Below are 19,043 nucleotides of genomic sequence, written 5' to 3'. Positions count from 1 at the left end.
GCCTGCCTGTCCCCCTGCCTGCCTGCTTGCTTACCTGTCTGTGTTCCTTCCTCCTTTACTTTTTCCTTTCTGCCTGTCTGCATGCTTCCAAGCCTGCCTGCATTCCTTATTTCCTTTCTGTCTGTCTGCCTGCCTGCCTGTTTTTCCTTCTTGCCTGCCTGCTGCTCTTGCCTGCCTGCTGCTCTTGCCTGCCTGCTGCCTGCTTGCCTGTCTGCCTGCGTTTCTTCCTTCTTTCATTTTGCCAGCCTTCCTTCCTGCCAGCCTTCCTTCGTACCTGCCTGCCTGCCTGCCTGCCTGCCTGTTTGTTTGTCTCACACTGACATGTTTGTTTACATTTTACATCTGCTGTTATGCCCAGTCTAGTCTTTGTGTATTAATTGTCTGTTAAGAGAGAGAGGGAAAGCATCAAACGTGGGCTGTTGCCTCTACTAATGTGTTCCGTATATCTCGGTAGGTAATACACAAGCTATGGCATCAACCATCAATACAAGAAGCACCAACCCAATCTCTTCTACATCTACCATACAAGTCACAAACTCATCGGTACTTTCATACACAACAACTGATCAGGAGGAACCGGGGATGAGGAATTCCGATGCCTCTACCAGTGGCATCACGGTGGTTGTCATCACTACAACTTTGATGGTCATTGTGGTTACTGTAGTTATTGGATTGGTTGTGACTGTGTACATTTGTCGACGACGAAAGTCATCGACACTGCAGCAGCTGATGGAGGTTTCTAGCTTGTCTCGATCTCGAAGCGTACATCGTACGTCGTCCAACTACAGACGATGGGAGTTTCCTAAGGATAAACTTCGGATGGGAAAGGAACTTGGTACGTTGATGTGTGAGAGTGTGTGGTGTGTGTGTGTGTGTGTGTGTGTGTGTGTGCATGTGTGTGTGAGTGTGTGTGTAAGTGTGTGTGTGTGTGTGTATGCATGTGTGTGTGTGTGTATGCATGTGTGTGTGCATGTGTGAAAGTGTGCGTGCGTGAAAGTGTGTGTGTGTGTGTGTGTGTGTGTGTGTGTGTGTGTGTGTGTGTACATGTGTGTGTGTGTGCATGCGTGCACATACTAATTGTCAGCTCACTTTAATCATTTCCCAGGTGAAGGCTTCTTTGGATCTGTCTACAAAGCGCAAGCACTCGGCATCACTACCCCAAACGTTTGGACAACAGTTGCTGTAAAAATGGTCAGAGGTGAGTCATCAGTCAATGCACACATAAGACATTAAAATTTTCTGAACTTGCTTGTATGTTTGGTGGGATTTACTGAACGCAGATGATGCTGAATTTGACAGAATGAGCCATGCAAGTTTGTGCTATGAAGCCAAATTGCTCTCAGACATGGGATCGTGTCAGCACGACAATGTGCTGCGTCTTCTTGGTGTCTGCTCACAGAATGGTAGGTTTGGCAAATCTGCAGACTTTACACATGCGCATGCGCGTGCACACACACACACACACACACACACTTGTCCACACAGTTTCTCTACATACATATATGATCTGCATTTCAATGCCTCTAAGTTGCAGATCTTACTGCAGGTCCGTTGTGGTTGATTGTGGAGTATGCTCACTATGGTAGCCTCAGGTCGTATCTCCGATCGAAAAGACTGCCTGTTTCCTCACTTCTTACCACTCAAAGCGACACATCTGTGGAAAACACAAACAACTCAATGACGGAAATCAAAATGTTTGACTTTGCATTGCATATAGCGAGAGGCATGGAATATCTGTCAAGCAGGAAGGTTGGTCACGTGCAATCAAGGGTATTGATATCAATTTTACTAGTTAATTGTCGCGCTTAGATTCTTCACTGTGATTTGGCGACTCGCAATGTGGTCGTGTTTGAAGGCGACGTGTTGAAAATCTGTGATTTTGGCATGGCCAAGGACGTCAGATATGTCAACTATTATCGAAAAAAGTCGATGGTATGATGACGTATGGGCAGAGTATGAGATTGAGATGGATTACAATTTTTTATGTTTTAGGGATTTTTGCCAGTCAAATGGACGGCACCCGAGGCAATAATGGACAAACTCTATACTCATTCTAGTGATGTGTGAGTACTCATTTGGACATACACGCAGACAGACAAACAGGCAGACAGACAAACAGACTGACAGACACATAGACAGACAGACAGACAGACAGGTGAATTGAAGTCGGATTTGTTTTGTCAGGTGGTCATATGGTGTTGTACTCTGGGAGATAGCGACACTCGGTATGATCACACGTGTGCATGCACACACACACACACACACACACACACACACACACACACACACACACACACACACACACACACACACACACACACACACACACACACACACACACACACACAAATGACAAATGACAAATGGATAAGGAGCTGCCGGTAAATGGTAATGCCCCCAGCCAGATGGCTGGGTTCCTGTGCACTAAGCAGGAGGTGTGGGCCGTGCTAAGCAATGTCCTGGAGCCTGGCCAGGTGCTCGCAGGAGCACCGACTGCGACGCCAACTGTGGTGTGGGCACCCAATGTCCCACCCAGACCCCAGTGGCTGATGAAATTTGTCGCAGTCGGAGGCCTTTGCCACCCCAGTCAATGACCAGGTACTCATTTATACTCTTGAGTTGAGAGAGGCAATTGTGTGTAAGTTTCTTGGCCAAGGAAATTATGCCATATCTCGCCATCACTGTGACTTGAACCTGCAATCCTGCAAGGTCCCGGATGTAATCACTCCACACAATGACTCTCCAACCAACTGAGACACACACACACACACACACACACACACACACACACACACACACACACACACCGTGTATTCAGACTGACTATGACGTCATTCTGCAGGTGGGTCACCATATCCGGGAATTCCCATAGAGCAGCTCTACTACCTCCTCGTCAACGGACACCGCATGAGCTGTCCTCCCAACAGTCCTCGCCGTCTGTAAGTACACGCCACGCATTCACTCTGTCGTCGCCATGCAAACGTAATTAATTAATATCAATTAACCTTTTAGCTATGACGTCATGCTTCGTTGCTGGGCAGCGGACCCGTCGCAGAGGCCGCAGTTTGCGGATCTTGTGAGAGATATTTGCAGCGTTGTCGACGAATTATGCGCTAGTTATTGAGGTTGAGTCACATGCAAAGTTTGGTGTTTAATTAATTAGCCTAGATTTTACTGCAGGGTTCTACTGGGGTTTGCGTTGGCAATGGCAACGGAGAAGTGCAGTGCACGGATGCAAGTAGCTGTAAATATTTGACGGAAAGAATGTGCTTTGTATTTTCTAAACTGTTAATTACTATTAGTGCTGCTTGCAGACTTTAATTAATTAAAGGAATTTACAATGACATCTGAAAGATAGCTGTGTGTCTGATAGGAGCGCTGTGCTGTGGTGTCTTTGTCTTTGTTTGTCCGTTTGTCTGTCTGTCTGTTTGTCTATCTGTCTGTTTATCCTTCTGTCTGGCACACACACACACACACACACACACACACACACACACACACACACACACACACACACCACACCACACACACACACACACACACACACACACACACACACACCACAGTATGTCTTCTGTACATATAGAGACTCTTGATATCCGAAATATAAAACTATAGATAAGGGCTATAATTCGAGTTTGCATGTATGTTGCAATCAGTTACAATAGAAACCGGTAATTTCTCTAAATTTAATAAACATGATGAGATTGTTTGAGGATAAACTACCGAATACGGGAACTTGTATAGCCTTGTGTTAGTCTCACGTAGGCAGACCCTTTTCACCGCGTCATGTAATCCCGGAAGTATGATGCGGCGGAAAGGGTCTGGCTACGCGAGACTATCGACATAAATCAATTGTCTTTCATAATTGCAACATAGAAAGTAGGCAGTTATTAATTCAAATTGTATAAAGATTGTTTTCTATTATAAAATTCAAAAAAAGTAAAATAACTCTTTCTAATAGTAAACATCCATTGCAAGCCTAAAAAATACCAAACATACAACAATTATAAAAAATGCAAAATATGTTTATTAGATCTAACATATACGTGCAAAACGTTAAGTACGAGTTTGTATTATTCTATACCATCATTACTTGCAACAAAGTTGCGTCAGTTCTTCACTGAGATGTCTGCTGCTATTCACCTCCTCCAAAAAGAAGATATACTCATTCCAATCAAGACCATCAACTCCTGCTGCTAGAGGTTCATGTGCGCAGGCCGCATGCGTGCTGGTCAGTTTGTGTGGCTCCACGTGTTTGTAAGGAGAGGCAATGTAGTCGCCTTCACCACATTTGGTACCGTTTGTTAGCGCACGCAAGTAGTATTCGAACGTTAGATTTTTGCGGGTGAAATTGGCGTGTATGGCGTAGAATGTCGATGCATTGTTCTAAGGAAGTCAAAGAAAGTCATGAAACACTCAATATTAGAGAAATAGTTTTACACACACACACACACACACACACACACACACACACACACACACACACACACACACACACACACACACACCGTAATAGTCAATTTTCCTTCATCATCCACTGACAGTTTGCGCTGCTTTGCGTATGCCGTAAACGTTGGATACAAGCCACTTGTTTTGATAAACAAATTGCTCAGTGTGATCTTCTCTGTCACGTTTCTCAGCTCTAGTCCTTGCCCGCGAGGTAAGACTGTCAGTACTTTCGTGCGGTCGTACGTCAAAATGACGATGTAATCTTCAAACGCGTTGCAGTTTCTCTGTAAAAGATGCAGCAAATATCACGTAACTTACTAATTGTGTGTGCCTGTGTGCGTGTGTGAGAAAGTGAGTGAGGTGACCGAGTTTATTATAATGTCTTATTTTAATTAATAAATAATTTAATAATGTTTTATTTTTTATTTTTTAAAAAATTATTAATCACTTATTTTAATTAAAAATAAATAATTTATTAACATCTTATTTTAAGTAATTTAAAATTTTATTTATTCATTTATTAAAAACAAGAATTTAATTCATAAATAATTTTACTGTATTGTCTTATTTTTCAACTTAAGACAAATATAAAGAATAAAAAATAATATAAAAAAATTAGAAAATAGAAATTAGCTAAAAAGGTAATTAATAAATAATTTATTAATGTTTTATGTCTAATAAATAAATACTTATTATGTCTCATTTTTCATTAATAAACGTGCGAATTTAATTAATTAATAATGAAGAAAAGAACTACACAAATGGCAAACATTCTAGATAGATAGACATCTTACTTCAGTGTTTCTCGTAACTCTCGTTATCGGTTTTCCACAAACGCCATCCACGTTGAACAGCAAGGCAGTCATCAAGCTGATCGACAATACGTCGAAGACACGTCTGATCATGAAACTTCCCATTTCTTCCCGACTTCAGTAACACACTTGCAACGTTGAGTTACAATGCTGAGCGTTTGTCTGCAACAGCCTACAATATATACGTTTGCATAGTGGCAAAGGGCATGCAGATATCCAGTAGAATAGTTATAGAACAAGCCTGACCCAACGGTCAACGGTCGTGAGTATCGTTCTACGGAAGTCTTCGGGCAACCACAGCTACATGACGTTTGTTGGTTCCAGCAACAAGATTGCATCACTGGTAAAGCCAAATCAAGCTGACTTCAGGCCGATTTCTTCGACTGCTAGGCCACAGATGACCACCTAGACAGACAAAAGGTGTGGGGGGGATTTGCACAAGATAACCAATTTTATCGAGTTAGACTAACGGAAAGAGGCCGACAACTGTATGACAACCAAGTAGTAATTAGTCTGTTCGGTGCACGTGAGAAGAGTCTTCGAGATGATCCATTGGAACGAGATATTGGGTTGCGATCTGTAATTACAAACGTTAGCTCGATCTACATAAACGCCCCGCCCTGGCGACAACACTGTACGGTACCAAAAATCTTTTTTCAACTCCAAAGGAACGGTGGGCGCGGGAACAGTGGCGGAGGTCGTGCGACTTGCCCAAACATGTCATCGGAAGTAATGCAGAGGTCGGATGAGCAACGGAAATGACGTTGATTTAGTGGCAAAACACGCACTAGGCGCAGACGAAAACTGTCTAACAGTAGCGGATGTGTGCAGGAGGCTGGCGGCGTTCAACTTAACTTCCTCTTTCTGACGTTGTTGCTATCTTTAGGGAAGTCAGAGCGTGCATGGTGGTTCACCTGTGCAGTGACAGCTATGTAACGTGCGTTAGCAGGCACTACATGCCTGTATTGTTCTTACCCCTCCTACTTGTACCGCTGTCTATTTTTTTAGAAGCCCTTGGCATTTCTGGTTTGTCATTTCCGGGAACTATGTGGGAACTATGTGGTGACTTTTGTTGCTTGAATGCGGCCGTGCTGTTTGCTTACAAAGGTCGTGCCTCCTGTAGCTACATGCATGTATACATACTAGATAAGTTTTCCCTCCATGTCCGCCGCTACTGCAAGTTCAAAGTGAGGAAGAGATGGGTACAGGTGAGACTCATCACACGCATGCACTCGTTAGTTTTCGACACTACTTTCAATTAGACTCTGGACTCTATTGCTAATCGACACCAAAGAATTTGTGTAGAGGGTGTAGTTGACATCACGGCTTAAGCAGTCCGTCGATGTGCTCCGGTTACAATTATCTAGCTAGAGATGATTTCGTAGTGAGAAAACTTTCGCCGCATTGTGAAGTTCTCGCCGCAGCTAGAGACACCACTCCAATACGTGTGGTCATACGTAATTTGCAAACGCGAGGGTGGACATATAGATATAGAGATATATTTCCAAAGTGCATGCAGGAGCGTACCGTGACCTCTAGTAATGGGGGGATAAACTTTACGATGCTACGTGACACGCCCATTTTATAGACACGCCTACTTTATATTGGCTTCTAATTGACTGATGCAGTAGAATCAGTGGCAGGTCTAAACTGCAGGAAGGGTCGTGTATATACTATAACCAGCTTTGGTCTTCACACGTATTTACAGTCCACAATTTTTATGACCACGCCTACAAATGATGGGCTATAGCGCGGTCTAGCACGCTACTCCCCTGGTGCATCCATGCGTATAATAGAAGTCCTCTGCAAGATTCGTCTCGTAAATTTAAAGAAATTTGTTTAACTTAATTAAAACGACACTATAGACATATGAGATGACGTAGATGATAAATCACGAGTAGAGTGACGTCATTAGTACGTTTTAGAGCTGGAAACGTGAACCTCCAACCAACTCTCAATGTACGCCACTGAGTAAGGATGAAACATTCTATATCATCGCTGTTACAGCACGCTGTTAAATCTCGTGTAGTTTTAAGTCCCACCATTTTGTTACCACAACGTTGCAGTTACAATCAGTTCTTATGTATCATCACTACTGCACGGTACTGAAGGTCAGTTATGTGAATACTTTTGTGCACTGGATGGATTAGTTTTGTTGGGAATGGATGCACACAAGCAGTTCTTGTTACCATTAATGTTATAGGAACCTAGAGAACGTTACTCATGGATTATGAAATTTGCTTTAGTGACATGTATAATGTGTGGATGGTTCACACAAACACACGCACACTTACACGCACACACACACACACACACACACACACACACACACACACACACGCACACGCACACACACACCACATCACACACACACACACACACACACACACACACACACACACACACACACACACACACACACACACACACACACACACACACACACACACACACACACACACACACACAAACACACCACATCACACACACACACACACACACACACACACACACACACACACACACACACACACACACACACACACACACACACACACACACACACACACACACACACACACACTGTGTATTCAGACTGACTATGACGTCATTCTGCAGGTGGGTCACCATATCCGGGAATTTCCATAGAGCAGCTCTACTACCTCCTCGTCAACGGACACCGCATGAGCTATCCTCCCGACAGTCCTCGCCATCTGTAAGTACACGCCACGCATTCACTCTGTCGTCGCCATACAAACGTAATTAATTAATATCAATTAATCTTTTTAGCTAGATGTCATGCTTCGTTGCTGGGCAGCGGACCCGTCGCAGAGGCCGCAGTTTGCGGATCTTGTGAGAGATATTTGCAGCGTTGTCGACGAATTATGCGCTAGTTGTTGAGGTTGAGTCACATGCAAAGTTTGGTGTTTAATTAATTAGCCTAGATTTTACTGCAGGGTTCTACTGGGGTTTGCGTTGGCAATGGCAACGGAGAAGTGCAGTGCACAGATGCAAGTAGCTGTAAATATTTCTAAACTGTTAATTACTATTAGTGCCGCTTGCAGACTTTAATTAAAGGAATTTACAATGACATCTGAAAGATAGCTGTGTGTCTGATAGGAGCGCTGTGCTGTGGTGTCTTTGTCTTTGTTTGTCCGTTTGTCTGTCTGTCTGTCTGTCTGTTTGTTTGTCTGTCTGTCTGTCTGTCTGTCTGTCTGTTTGTCCGTCTGTCTGTTCATTTATCTATCATACTGTCTGTCTGTCTGTCTGTCTGTCTGTCTGTCTGTCTGTCTGTAGCAAAGATGGAATCGACGTGTTGGGGTCACCTGTAGGCAATCATGATTATGTTCAGTCTAGGTGCCTGGCTGTGGCTAACATGGGCAGCTCGTTGTGTTCAAAGCTACTTGAACTTGACGACCCTCAGTGTGGCCTCCTTTTGCTCAGACATTGTCATGTCCCCAGGCTGAATTTTTTGGCTAGGACTGTGCCACCTGACAGGTTACTGCATGCAGCTGTTTGTCATGACCACCTTACAAGGGCTACTTTCACTGACATGGTTGGTTTGAACGAATTGGATGACACCGGATGGAGCCAGGCCACTCTGAAGGTCGGGTTCGGCGGATTTGGCTTATCATCAACTCAGAAGATGGCTCACCTAGCATTTCTGGCGTCATGGGCACACTCTTTGAAAGAACTGCCATTGAGATTTCCACCTCTGAAAGATCGTTTAGAACGGTTTATTGAAGGTAGCAATACAGGACAACTTATTCGTACATTGGTGGCAAAACTACCACCCAAGTCGGGTGCAGATGATGACGAGCAGTTTCACACCTTAGAGCAGATGACAGAATACCCTAGAAAATTGCAACATCGCCTGACGGTAGACGCTTCTCATAAACGATCAGAAGAAGTTATCAAAAGCATGAACTCAGAGAGACATGTTGCAAGGATCAGGTCCTTACACGGAAAAGGAGCTGGAGCATGGCTAGAGGTAATACCAACTTCAGACAAGAACGCACTGAAGCCGAATGAATTTCGTGTAGCGTCTTGTATGAGGTTGGGTGCTGGTTTGCCTTTCAGCCGGCTGCTTAAGACGTGTGACTGTGGAACTGAGCTGGATCGCGAGGGCTACCACCTTTTGACATGTAAATATGGAGGTGGACCTGTGTGGACGCATAACTCCATAGTGTCTGCATGGAGTGATTGCCTAAGCGATTTACTCATTCCCCATCAAATAGAACCGAGACAGCGATTTGTAGACAACGAAAACCGGCCTGACATCACGCTTTACGACACTGACACTGGGATCACAAAAGAATGTGATGTTTCGATAGCTCACCCTTGGAGCAAAGACATTATTAAAGGTGCAGCCAGAGAAGGTGGCCATGCAGCAGCTAAACGAGAGGCAGCAAAGTCAAAAAAATACTCAGAGGAATCGCTTGCGGATGGATCGAAGCCTATAGTTGTCCCACTCGTCTTTGAACACTTCGGCAGGTGGGGCTTAAAGGCTGACGAGCTGATGAATGAACTGGGGAAGAAGGCGAGAGGCTTTGATGGAAGAAGAATTGCGGTAGAGTTTAAAACCTTCTGGAGGAAAAGACTGTCTATTACTCTTCAAAAATGCAACAGCAGAGTGATTTTGCGGAAGCTGTCAAGGCTTTCTGTGCGCTCATTAGGAGATGACAGTGTTTTGGGAGTAGATAGAGACATTCAGTGTTTTACTCATTAGCAATAGTCTCGGACTACAAGTAGAACATTTCATTTTAACAATAACTGTTTGTAGTAGTGAAGATTGTTGACAATAAACTTGATTCTGTCTGTCTGTCTGTCTGTCTGTCTGAAAATGGAAACCATCTGCATCTTGGCCATGTATTTCTAATGGTCTTCCGCAATCACTCTTGTTGATTGGATAATGTACAGGAAGGCCCAACCTCATCGAAGTAGCCAAAGTAAATTTACTATGTGTCTGTCTGTCTGTCTGTGTCTGTCTGTCTGTCTGTCTGTCTGTCTGTCTGTTGTTTGTATGTCGATCTGTCTGTCTGTGTGTGTCTGTCTGTTTCTGTCTGTCTGTCTGTCTGTTAGTCTGTTGTTTGTTTGTCTATCTGTCTGTCTGTGTGTGAGTCTGTCTTTGTGTGTCTGTCTGTCTGTCTGTCTGTCTGTTTGTCTGTCTGTTGGTCTATTATCTGTCTGTCTGTCTGCCTGTCTGTTTGTCCATCTGTCTGTCATTTTGTCCATCTGTCTGGCACACACACACACACACACACACACACACACACACACACACACACACACACACACACACACACACACACACACACACACCACAATATGTCTTCTGTACATATAGAGACTCTTGATATCCGAAATATAAAACTATAGACAAGGGCTGTAATTCGAGTTTGCATGTATGTTGCAATCAGTTATAATAGAAACCTGTGATTTCTCTAAATTTAATAAACATAATGAGATTGTTTGAGGATTGACTACCGAATACGGGAACTTGTATGGCCTTGTGTTAGTCTCACGTAGCCAGACCTTTTTCGCCGCGTCATGTAATCCCGGAAGTATGATGCGGCGGAAAGGGTCTGGCTACGCGAGACTATCGACATAAACCAATTGTCTTTCATAATTGCAACATAGAAAGTAGGCAGTTATTAATTCAAATTGTATAAAAATTGTTTTCTATTATAAAATTCAAAAAAAGTAAAATAACTCTTTCTAATAGTAAACATCCATTGCAAGCCTAAAAATACCAAAAATACAACAATTATAAAAAATGCAAAATATGTTTATTAGATCTAACATATACGTGCAAAACGTTAACTACGAGTTTGCATTATTCTATACCATCATTACTTGCAACAAAGTTGCGTCAGTTCTTCACTGAGATGTCTGCTGCTATTCACCTCCTCCAAAAAGAAGATATACTCATTCCAATCAAGACCATCAACTCCTGCTGCTAGAGGTTCATGTGCGCAGGCCGCATGCGTGCTGGTCAGTTTGTGTGGCTCCACGTGTTTGTAAGGAGAGGCAATGTAGTCGCCTTCACCACATTTGGTACCGTTTGTTAGCGCACGCAAGTAGTATTCGAACGTTAGATTTTTGCGGGTGAAATTGGCGTGTATGGCGTAGAATGTCGATGCATTGTTCTAAGGAAGTCAAAGAAAGTCATGAAACACTCAATATTAGAGAAATAGTTTTACACACACACACACACACACACACACACACACACACACACACACACACACACACACACACACACACACACACACACACACACACACACACACACACACACACACACACACACACACACACACACACACACACTCACACACACACACACCGTAATAGTCAATTTTCCTTCATCATCCACTGACAGTTTGCGCTGCTTTGCGTATGCCGTAAACGTTGGATACAAGCCACTTGTTTTGCTAAACAAATTGCTCAGTGTGATCTTCTCTGTCACGTTTCTCAGCTCTAGTCCTTGCCCGCGAGGTAAGACTGTCAGTACTTTCGTGCGGTCGTACGTCAAAATGACGATGTAATCTTCAAACGCGTTGCAGTTTCTCTGTAAAAGATGCAGCAAATATCACGTAACTTACTAATTGTGTGTGCCTGTATGCGTGCGTGAGGAAGTGAGTGAGGTGACCGAGTTTATTATAATGTCTTATTTTAATTAATAAATAATTTAATAATGTTTTATTTTTTATTTTTAAAAAAAGGATTAATCACTTATTTTAATTAAAAATAAATAATTTATTAATATCTTATTTTAAGTAATTTAAAATTTTATTTATTCATTTATTAAAAACAAGAATTTAATTAATAAATAATTTATTACTGTATTGTCTTATTTTTCAACTTAAGACAAATATAAAGAATAAAAAATAATATAAAAAAATTAGAAAATAGAAATTAGCTAAAAAGGTAATTAATAAATAATTTATTAATGTTTATGTCTAATAAATAAATACTTATTATGTCTCATTTTTCATTAATAAACGTGCGAATTTAATTAATTAATAATAAAGAAAAGGACTACACAAATGGCAAACATTCTAGATAGATAGACATCTTACTTCAGTGTTTCTCGTAACTCTCGTTATCGGTTTTCCACAAACGCCATCCACGTTGAACAGCAAGGCAGCCATCAAGCTGATCGACAATACGTCGAAGACACGTCTGATCATGAAACTTCCCATCTCTTCCCGATTTCAGTAACACACTTGCAACGTTGAGTTACAATGCTGAGCGTTTGTCTGCAACAGCCTACAATATATACGTTTGCATAGTGGCAAAGGGCATGCAGATATCCAGTAGAATAGTTATAGAACAAGCCTGACCCAACGGTCAACGGTCGTGAGTATCGTTCTACGGAAGTCTTCGGGCAACCACAGCTACGTGACGTTTGTCGGTTCCAGCAACAAGATTGCATCACTGGTAAAGCGAAATCAGGCTGACTTCAGGCCGATTTCTTCGACTGCTAGGCCACAGATGACCGCCTAGAGAGACAAAAGGTGTGGGGGGGGATTTGCACAAGATAACCAATTTTATCGAGTTAGACTAACGGAAAGAGGCCGACAACTGTATGACAACCAAGTAGTAATTAGTCTGTTCGGTGCACGTGAGGAGAGTCTTCGAGATGATTCATTGGAACGAGATATTGGGTTGCGATCTGTAATTACAAACGTTAGCTCGATCTACATAAACGCCCCGCCCTGGCGACAACACTGTACGGTACCAAAAATCTTTTTTCAACTCCAAAGGAACGGTGGGCGCGGGAACAGTGGCGGAGGTCGTGCGACTTGCCCAAACATGTCATCGGAAGTAATGCAGAGGTCGGATGAGCAACGGAAATGACGTTGATTTAGTGGCAAAACACACACTAGGCGCAGACGAAAACTGTCTAACAGTAGCGGATGTGTGCAGGAGGCTGGCGGCGTTCAACTTAACTTCCTCTTTCTGACGTTGTTGCTATCTTTAGGGAAGTCAGAGCGTGCATGGTGGTTCACCTGTGCAGTGACAGCTATGTAACGTGCGTTAGCAGGCACTACATGCCTGTACATGTATTGTTCTTAGCCTCTCCTACTTGTACCGCTGTCTATTTTTTTAGAAGCCCTTGGCATTTCTGGTTTGTCATTTCCGGGAACTATGCGGGAACTATGTGGTGACTTTTGTTGCTTGAATGCGGCCGTGCTGTTTGCTTACAAAGGTCGTGCCTCCTGTAGCTACATGCATGTATACATACTAGATAAGTTTTCCATTCGTGTCCGCCGCTACTGCAAGTTCAAAGTGAGGAAGAGATGGATACAGGTGAGACTCATTCCCACACGCATGCACTCGTTAGTTTTCGACACTACTTTCAATTAGACTCTGGACTCTATTGCTAATCGACACCAAAGAATTTGTGTAGAGGGTGTAGTTGACATCACGGCTTAAGCAGTCCGTCGATGTGCTCCGGTTACAATTATCTAGCTAGAGATGATTTCGTAGTGAGAAAACTTTCGCCGCATTGTGAAGTTCTCGCCGCAGCTAAAGACACCACTCCAATACGTGTGGTCATACGTAATTTGCAAACGCGAGGGTGGACATATAGATATAGAGATATATTTCCAAAGTGCATGCAGGAGCGTAGCGTGACCTCTAGTAATGGGGGGGGATAAACTTTACGATGCTACGTGACACGCCCATTTTATAGACACGCCTACTTTATATTGACTTCTAATTGACTGATGCAGTAGAATCAGTGGTAGGTCTAAACTGGAGGAAGGGTCGTGTATATACTATAACCAGTTTTGGTCTTCACACGTATTTACAGTCCACAATTTTTATGACCACGCCTACAAATGATGGGCTACAGCGCGGTCTAGCACGCTACTCCCCTGGTGCATGCATGCGTATAATAGAAGTCCTCTGCAAGATTCGTCTCGTGTAGTTTTAAGTCCACACACACACACACACACACACACACACACACACACACACACACACACACACACACACACACACACACACACACACACACACACACACACACACACACTGGTACACATACCACATACAAACACACACCACACACACACACACACACACACACACACACACACACACACACACACACACACACCCGTGTATTCAGACTGACTATGACGTCATTCTGCAGGTGGGTCACCATATCCGGGAATTCCCATAGAGCAGCTCTACTACCTCCTCGTCAACGGACACCGCATGAGCTGTCCTCCCGACAGTCCTCGCCATCTGTAAGTACACGCCACGCATTCACTCTGTCGTCGCCATACGAACGTAATTAATTAATATCAATTAATCTTTTAGCTAGACGTCTAGCCTCGGTATTCCAGACTGCTTTCTGCACGTGGTGGGAGGAGAGAGTGGGAGGAGAGAAGAAAGCAGTCTGGGTACAGCTCTATTGTAAGTGACTTCGGAAATAGGCGGTGTTCATCTTAATCGATAATTACCCACATTCATTAGGAACAGTAACAAGCACCAGATGGCTCGTGGGATATTGCCAGAAGCTGTTCGCTGCCAGCCGACTACAAACAAACGGGAGAACGTAGAAAATGAGTGACTTTACTGAATCCAGTAGCGAGAAGGCAAAGACGTCGCGACCTTGTACTAAAATCGCTTAGCAAGCAGTTGATTGGTCTTCAAGGCTTCAAGTCGGAACAGCCGCTGCAATGGCTTGATCGTCCGGTAACGTTTGACAAGCATTCGCTGAGTTATCATGTCATCAGGAGCGAAACTCGTAGCGCGTTGCATTTGTGTTAGCTGCACCCCACTGTGCTATTACAGTCGTCTGAGAATCGCTTCTAGGTAATTACAAATTACTCATTGACGTCAACAGTTGTCTACAGCGCTGATTGGCGGGTTTTTTTTGAGCGGTGGTTTTGATTGGAACGGATGTTTCTGAACTTGAGCAGTCGCGCCTGTTCCGATGTCACTTACAATAGAGCTGTCCCCAGACTGCTTTCTTCTCTCCTCCCACCCTACCCTTCCATCACGTGCAGAAAGCAGTCTGGAATACCGAGGCTACATGCTTCGTTGCTGGGCAGCGGACCCGTCGCAGAGGCCGCAGTTTGCGGATCTTGTGAGAGATATTTGCAGCGTTGTCGACGAATTATGCGCTAGTTGTTGAGGTTGAGTCACATGCAAAGTTTGGTGTTCAATTAATTAGCCTAGATTTTACTGCAGGGTTCTACTGGGGTTTGCGTTGGCAATGGCAACGGAGAAGTGCAGTGCACAGATGCAAGTAGCTGTAAATATTTGACGGAAAGAATGTGCTTTGTATTCTCTAAACTGTTAATTACTATTAGTGCTGCTTGCAGACTTTAATTAAAGGAATTTACAATGACATCTGAAAGATAGCTGTGTGTCTGATAGGAGCGCTGTGCTGTGGTGTCTTTGTCTTTGTTTGTCCGTTTGTCTGTCTGTCTGTCTGTCTGTCTGTTTGTCCATCTGTCTGGCACACACACACACACACACACACACACACACACACACACACACACACCACACACACACACACACACACACACACACACACACACACCACACACACACACACACACACACACACACACACACACAAACACACCACATCACACACACACACACACACACACACACACACACACACACACACACACACACACACACACACACACACACACACACACACACACACACACACACACACACACACACACACACACACACACACACACACACACACACACACACACACACACCACAGTATGTCTTCTGTACATATAGAGACTCTTGATATCCGGAATATAAAACTATAGATAAGGGCTGTAATTCGAGTTTGCATGTATGTTGCAATCAGTTATAATAGAAACCTGTGATTTCTCTAAATTTAATAAACATGATGAGATTGTTTGAGGATAAACTACTGAATACGGGAACTTGTATAGCCTTGTGTTAGTCTCACGTAGGCAGACCCTTTTCACCGCGTCATGTAATCCCGGAAGTATGATGCGGCGGAAAGGGTCTGGCTACGCGAGACTATCGACATAAATCAATTGTCTTTCATAATTGCAACATAGAAAGTAGGCAGTTATTAATTCAAATTGTATAAAGATTGTTTTCTATTATAAAATTCAAAAAAAGTAAAATAACTTTTTCTAATAGTACACATCCATTGCAAGCCTAAGAAATACCAAACATACAACAATTATAAAAAATGCAAAATATGTTTATTAGATCTAACATATACGTGCAAAACGTTAACTACGAGTTTGCATTATTCTATACCATCATTACTTGCAACAAAGTTGCGTCAGTTCTTCACTGAGATGTCTGCTGCTATTCACCTCCTCCAAAAAGAAGATATACTCATTCCAATCAAGACCATCAACTCCTGCTGCTAGAGGTTCATGTGCGCAGGCCGCATGCGTGCTGGTCAGTTTGTGTGGCTCCACGTGTTTGTAAGGAGAGGCAATGTAGTCGCCTTCACCACATTTGGTACCGTTTGTTAGCGCACGCAAGTAGTATTCGAACGTTAGATTTTTGCGGGTGAAATTGGCGTGTATGGCGTAGAATGTCGATGCATTGTTCTAAGGAAGTCAAAGAAAGTCATGAAACACTCAATATTAGAGAAATAGTTTTACACACACACACACACACACACACACACACACACACACACACACACACACACACACACACACACACACACACACACACACACACACACACACCGTAATAGTCAATTTTCCTTCATCATCCACTGACAGTTTGCGCTGCTTTGCGTATGCCGTAAACGTTGGATACAAGCCACTTGTTTTGCTAAACAAATTGCTCAGTGTGATCTTCTCTGTCACGTTTCTCAGCTCTAGTCCTTGCCCGCGAGGTAAGACTGTCAGTACTTTCGTGCGGTCGTACGTCAAAATGATGATGTAATCTTCAAACGTGTTGCAGTTTCTCTGCAAAAGATGCAGCAAATATCACGTAACTTACTAATTGTGTGTGCCTGTATGCGTGCGTGAGAAAGTGAGTGAGGTGACCGAGTTTATTATGTCTTATTTTAATTAATAAATAATTTAATAATGTTTTTTTCTATTTTAAAAAAATTATTAATCACTTATTTTAATTAAAAACAAATAATTTATTAATATCTTATTTTAATAATTTAAAAATTTATTTATTTATTTATTAAAAACAAGAATTTAATTAATAAATAATTTATTACTGTATTGTCTTATTTTTCAACTTAAGACAAATATAAAGAATAAAAAATAATGTAAAAAAATTAGAAAATAGAAATTAGCTAAAAAGGTAATTAATAAATAATTTATTAATGTTTATGTCTAATAAATAAATACTTATTATGTCTCATTTTCATTAATAAACGTGCGAATTTAATTAATTAATAATGAAGAAAAGAACTACACAAATGGCAAACATTCTAGATAGATAGACATCTTACTTCAGTGTTTCTCGTCACTCTCGTTATCGGTTTTCCACAAACGCCATCCACGTTGAACAGCAAGGCAGCCATCAAGCTGATCGACAATACGTCGAAGACACGTCTGATCATGAAACTTCCCATCTCTTCCCGACTTCACTAACACACTTGCAACGTTGAGTTACAATGCTGAGCGTTTGTCTGCAACAGCCTACAATATATACGTTTGCATAGTGGCAAAGGGCATGCAGATATTCAGTAGAATAGAGAACAAGCCTGACCCAACGGTCAACGGTCGTGAGTATCGTTCTACGGAAGTCTTCGGGCAACCACAGCTACGTGACGTTTGTCGGTTCCAGCAACAAGATTGCATCACTGGTAAAGCCAAATCAGGCTGACTTCAGGCCGATTTCTTCGACTGCTAGGCCACAGATGACCGCCTAGAGAGACAAAAGGTGATTGGGGGGGGGGGGCGCCTTTGCACGAGATAACCAAATTTATCGAGTTAGACTAACGGAAAAAGACCTACAACTGTATGACAACCAAGTAGTAATTAGTCTGTTCGGTGCACGTGAGGAGAGTCTTCGAGATGATCCATTGGAACGAGATATTGGGTTGCGATCTGTAATTACAAACGTTAGCTCGATCTACATAAACGCCCCGCCCTGGCGACAACACTGTACGGTACCAAAAATCTTTTTTCAACTCCAAAGGAACGGTGGGCGCGTGAACAGTGGCGGAGGTCGTGCGACTTGCCCAAACATGTCATCGGAAGTAATGCAGAGGTCGGATGAGCAACGGAAATGACGTTGATTTAGTGGCAAAACACACACTAGGCGCAGACGAAAACTGTCTAAAAGTAGCGGATGTGTGCAGGAGGCTGGCGGCGTTCAACTTAACTTCCTCTTTCTGACGTTGTTGCTATCTTTAGGGAAGTCAGAGCGTGCATGGTGGTTCACCTGTGCAGTGACAGCTATGTAACGTGCGTTAGCAGGCACTACATGCCTGTATTGCTCTTAGCCCCTCCTACTTGTATCGCTGTCTATTTCTTTAGAAGCCCTTGCCATTTCTGGTTTGTCATTTCCGGGAACTATGTGGTGACTTTTGTTGCTTGAATGCGGCCGTGCTGTTTGCTTACAAAGGTCGTGCCCCCTGTAGCTACATGCATGTATACATACTAGATAAGTTTTCCATTCGTGTCCGCCGCTACTGCAAGTTCAAAGTGAGGAAGAGATGATGGGTACAGGTGAGACTCATTCTCACACGCATGCACTCGTTAGTTTTCGACACTACTTTCAATTAGACTCTGGACTCTATTGCTAATCGAC

At 42.9% G+C, this 19,043-nt stretch overlaps 5 protein-coding genes across 13 annotated transcripts; 2 read left to right on the top strand and 3 right to left on the bottom strand.

The window, feature by feature from the left end:
• The first annotated feature begins 642 nt into the window (after positions 1-642).
• LOC134188288 (fibroblast growth factor receptor 4-like) lies at positions 643-3,347 on the top strand. Its single transcript, XM_062656485.1, has 10 exons — positions 643-835; positions 1,106-1,198; positions 1,281-1,403; positions 1,547-1,749; positions 1,810-1,932; positions 1,993-2,063; positions 2,185-2,225; positions 2,843-2,939; positions 3,013-3,125; positions 3,181-3,347. Exons 1-9 carry the CDS (start codon positions 643-645, stop codon positions 3,122-3,124), a joined length of 1,056 nt encoding a protein of 351 aa, XP_062512469.1. The 3' UTR covers position 3,125; positions 3,181-3,347.
• A 608-nt stretch (positions 3,348-3,955) lies between these two features.
• LOC134188076 (uncharacterized) lies at positions 3,956-7,989 on the bottom strand. Of its 6 annotated transcripts, none has more exons than XM_062656261.1 (6): positions 7,866-7,989; positions 5,735-5,841; positions 5,511-5,669; positions 5,247-5,436; positions 4,512-4,736; positions 3,956-4,389 (listed from the first exon to the last, which is right to left on the bottom strand). In XM_062656261.1, exons 4-6 carry the CDS (start codon positions 5,367-5,369, stop codon positions 4,093-4,095), a joined length of 645 nt encoding a protein of 214 aa, XP_062512245.1. In that variant the 5' UTR covers positions 5,370-5,436; positions 5,511-5,669; positions 5,735-5,841; positions 7,866-7,989; the 3' UTR covers positions 3,956-4,092. The 6 variants fall into 6 exon arrangements, with proteins under 6 accessions (XP_062512245.1, XP_062512243.1, XP_062512248.1 ...); XM_062656259.1 differs by lacking the exon at positions 7,866-7,989 and adding an exon at positions 5,908-6,442; XM_062656264.1 differs by lacking the exon at positions 7,866-7,989 and adding an exon at positions 5,908-6,442 and having other exon boundaries at positions 5,247-5,426.
• Positions 7,990-8,082: 93 nt separating this feature from the next.
• LOC134187911 (uncharacterized) lies at positions 8,083-10,086 on the top strand. Its single transcript, XM_062656086.1, has 2 exons — positions 8,083-8,166; positions 8,222-10,086. Exon 2 carries the CDS (start codon positions 8,641-8,643, stop codon positions 9,991-9,993), a length of 1,353 nt encoding a protein of 450 aa, XP_062512070.1. The 5' UTR covers positions 8,083-8,166; positions 8,222-8,640; the 3' UTR covers positions 9,994-10,086.
• An 852-nt stretch (positions 10,087-10,938) lies between these two features.
• Positions 10,939-14,553, bottom strand: LOC134188137 (uncharacterized). Of its 4 annotated transcripts, none has more exons than XM_062656338.1 (4): positions 14,398-14,553; positions 12,350-12,539; positions 11,614-11,838; positions 10,939-11,413 (listed from the first exon to the last, which is right to left on the bottom strand). In XM_062656338.1, exons 2-4 carry the CDS (start codon positions 12,470-12,472, stop codon positions 11,117-11,119), a joined length of 645 nt encoding a protein of 214 aa, XP_062512322.1. In that variant the 5' UTR covers positions 12,473-12,539; positions 14,398-14,553; the 3' UTR covers positions 10,939-11,116. The 4 variants fall into 4 exon arrangements, with proteins under 4 accessions (XP_062512322.1, XP_062512320.1, XP_062512321.1 ...); XM_062656336.1 differs by having other exon boundaries at positions 12,350-12,529; XM_062656337.1 differs by lacking the exon at positions 14,398-14,553 and adding an exon at positions 12,614-12,906 and having other exon boundaries at positions 12,350-12,529.
• A 1,849-nt stretch (positions 14,554-16,402) lies between these two features.
• On the bottom strand, positions 16,403-18,062 carry LOC134188156 (uncharacterized). The gene is made up of 3 exons (XM_062656354.1): positions 17,737-18,062; positions 17,009-17,233; positions 16,403-16,864 (listed from the first exon to the last, which is right to left on the bottom strand). The coding sequence occupies exons 1-3, from the start codon at positions 17,857-17,859 to the stop codon at positions 16,568-16,570; spliced, it is 645 nt and encodes a 214-aa protein (XP_062512338.1). The 5' UTR covers positions 17,860-18,062; the 3' UTR covers positions 16,403-16,567.
• Between the last annotated feature and the right edge of the window lie 981 nt (positions 18,063-19,043).

The sequence above is a fragment of the Corticium candelabrum genome, chromosome 12, assembly GCF_963422355.1.
Source record: "Corticium candelabrum chromosome 12, ooCorCand1.1, whole genome shotgun sequence".
In the NCBI taxonomy this organism is placed as follows: Eukaryota; Metazoa; Porifera; class Homoscleromorpha; order Homosclerophorida; family Plakinidae; genus Corticium; species Corticium candelabrum.
This window is presented reverse-complemented; position numbering and strand designations above follow the sequence as displayed.

Coding starts and splice junctions, on each gene's coding strand:
- LOC134188288 (XM_062656485.1), top strand. CDS start 643: ATGGTCATTGTGGTTACTGTAGTTATTGGATTGGTTGTGACTGTGTAC. Junction 1,199..1,280: donor TGCTGTAAAAATGGTCAGAG/GTGAGTCATCAG, acceptor TACTGAACGCAG/ATGATGCTGAATTTGACAGA. Junction 2,226..2,842: donor CTGGGAGATAGCGACACTCG/GTATGATCACAC, acceptor GTCATTCTGCAG/GTGGGTCACCATATCCGGGA.
- LOC134188076 (XM_062656261.1), bottom strand. CDS start 5,369: ATGGGAAGTTTCATGATCAGACGTGTCTTCGACGTATTGTCGATCAGC. Junction 4,737..5,246: donor GAGTTACGAGAAACACTGAA/GTAAGATGTCTA, acceptor CATCTTTTACAG/AGAAACTGCAACGCGTTTGA. Junction 4,390..4,511: donor AAGGAAAATTGACTATTACG/GTGTGTGTGTGT, acceptor TGACTTCCTTAG/AACAATGCATCGACATTCTA.
- LOC134187911 (XM_062656086.1), top strand. CDS start 8,641: ATGGGCAGCTCGTTGTGTTCAAAGCTACTTGAACTTGACGACCCTCAG.
- LOC134188137 (XM_062656338.1), bottom strand. CDS start 12,472: ATGGGAAGTTTCATGATCAGACGTGTCTTCGACGTATTGTCGATCAGC. Junction 11,839..12,349: donor GAGTTACGAGAAACACTGAA/GTAAGATGTCTA, acceptor CATCTTTTACAG/AGAAACTGCAACGCGTTTGA. Junction 11,414..11,613: donor AAGGAAAATTGACTATTACG/GTGTGTGTGTGT, acceptor TGACTTCCTTAG/AACAATGCATCGACATTCTA.
- LOC134188156 (XM_062656354.1), bottom strand. CDS start 17,859: ATGGGAAGTTTCATGATCAGACGTGTCTTCGACGTATTGTCGATCAGC. Junction 17,234..17,736: donor GAGTGACGAGAAACACTGAA/GTAAGATGTCTA, acceptor CATCTTTTGCAG/AGAAACTGCAACACGTTTGA. Junction 16,865..17,008: donor AAGGAAAATTGACTATTACG/GTGTGTGTGTGT, acceptor TGACTTCCTTAG/AACAATGCATCGACATTCTA.